Here is a 1,969-nt window from a genome sequence, read left to right on the forward strand (position 1 = left end):
TGGGCTAGGAGCTGGGTTAGGGCTTGGGGGGGCAACGAGGATGGGATAAGGGTTGGGGTTGTGGGGAGGTCTGGATGGGGCCAAGGGCCTGGGGCTGACTGGCCCTCCTCCCCACCCAGGACCTCCTCCAGCAGAGTCTAGGCAAGGGGGGGAGCCCGTTTGGGGTGGGCCGGGGCCCCCCACTGGCATCTCTGTCGGCCCCACTCCCTGCTCGCTGGGCTGACCCCACCTCCCAGGATGGCGCCAAGGAGGGGGGACGCAAGGGAGCCCTGCCTGGCCCCCCCCAGCACCTGGAGCTGCCTGATGCCCCTGGATCAGAGGAGGTGAGTACTTCCTCTCTCCCACCCCCTTCCATGTAGCGTTCTACTCTGCTCTGCCCCAGAGCCAGCTAGCACCCCGTGGGGCATTATATACAACATCTGCTCGCCCCAAAGCAAGACACATCCGGGCTGAGATGACAGCATTCTGTGCGGCCGTGTCCTAGCCCCCTCATGCCAGAGCTGGGTGCATCCTACCCCATGTGCCTTGCTGTCCCCAGGGAGACCCACCAAGCTCCAGTCTGGAGGAGACTGATCCAGAGTCGGAACCGCCAGAGGCCGATGATGGGGACTTAGCGCTGGCCAATGGCAGGACACCCAGGTATGCAAGGTGGAGCCAGGGGATGGGGGGGGCAGCTCTGGGCCTGATCATCCTTATAACCTGCCCTCAGGACGAAGAGGACCCAAGCATCTAGGCGGTGGCGGCCACGCTCCTGCTCGCCGCCCAGCCCCCCTGGCCTTGACCTGGACTCTGAGGAGGATCTGCAGATTGATGAGGCCCCCCCTCGCCGTGAGCGCCAGGCCCTGGGGTTCCCCCAGCGGCTGCCCAGTAAGTATCCTCTCCTCCCCCTGCTGTTGCCCTGCGTTGCTCCTTATCCCTGACCTGCAGCATCCCCACATTGCCCTGTGGTGGCCCGTAGCCCCCACATTGCCCTGCAGTTCCCTTCACTCCTGACCCTCAGTCGTCCCCCCCTCCCATCACCCTGCAGTGCCCTTTACTCCTGACCCGCAGCTCCCTCCCCATGGTGCCCCTTCTGATTTCCAGGCCTGCCTTAGACTTTGGTGCCCTTCACTCCCAAACCACAGCCCTCTGTGGGTTTGTCTGGGCCCATCTGACCCCACCCTTTCTTCACAGAGTTCCCACGGAAATTGCCTCGTGCCAAGCCCTGCTCAGATCCCAACCGGGTGCGGGAGCCTGGCGAGGTAGAGTTTGACATTGAGGTGAGGATGCTGGGGAGGGGGGGGGGCGGGGCGGAGCGGAGCCAGGGTGGTAAGGTCACTTGGAGACCCCAATGTAACCAGCTCTGGGGGAGAACAGTTGAGTGTAATACCATGTGGAGGTTGCTTTGTGACCCCTGCTGACCATGGTTCTCCCTCCCCTCCCAGGAGGACTACACCACAGAGGAGGAAGAGGAGGGGACAGAGCTGGAGGATCCAGAGGGTGGAGCCAGTGCAGCTGGGCTCCTGGACCTGCTCAAGGCCAGCCGCCAGGTGGGCGGGGCTGACTATGATGCTCTCAGGTGAGTGGGGCAGGATCTGGGGCTCGTTGGGGGTGGGATTTCAGTATGGGGAGGTACAGGGGTCTCCCTGCTGGGGGTTTTTGGGTGTGCAGAGCACAGCTCTGGGGGCCCTGGATGTCTGGGACTTTTAGAGGAGTTCTCTGTTGAGGGCTATGGCAGGGCTTGTGGGAGTCTCTGGGGAGACTGGGAGGTACAGAGGGGCTGTGGGTGGTGTGGGGGTCCCAGTGGGGCTCGGGCAGTCCCTGGGAAAGGGTTGAGGGCATCCCTAGCAGGCGGGATGAGCAAGTCCTAGGGTGGCTTTTGGGGGCCTGGGAGGGGGCTTTGGGAGGCCCTCAGGGGTTGGTGGGGAGGGCGGTGGAGTTCTTTGGGGGGCTGGGAGCTCTGGGGTGCCCCTAGAGCTGTGGGTGGGTG

The 1,969-nt window shown here is 64.0% G+C and overlaps 1 protein-coding gene across 1 annotated transcript in view; it reads left to right on the forward strand.

Annotated features, from left to right (window-relative positions):
* Positions 1-1,969, forward strand: part of PHF8 (PHD finger protein 8) — a gene marked incomplete at its 5' end in the record, with an annotated part of 13,477 nt that overhangs the window by 8,225 nt on the left and 3,283 nt on the right. Inside the window, 5 exons of the mRNA XM_025213659.1 lie at positions 237-323; positions 539-639; positions 710-867; positions 1,174-1,259; positions 1,425-1,558. Coding sequence (XP_025069444.1) covers positions 237-323; positions 539-639; positions 710-867; positions 1,174-1,259; positions 1,425-1,558 — 566 coding nt within the window. The remainder of the gene's footprint in view (positions 1-236; positions 324-538; positions 640-709; positions 868-1,173; positions 1,260-1,424; positions 1,559-1,969) is intronic.

Source organism: Alligator sinensis, unplaced genomic scaffold (genome assembly GCF_000455745.1).
Source record: "Alligator sinensis unplaced genomic scaffold, ASM45574v1 scaffold137_1, whole genome shotgun sequence".
Classification (NCBI taxonomy): Eukaryota; Metazoa; Chordata; order Crocodylia; family Alligatoridae; genus Alligator; species Alligator sinensis.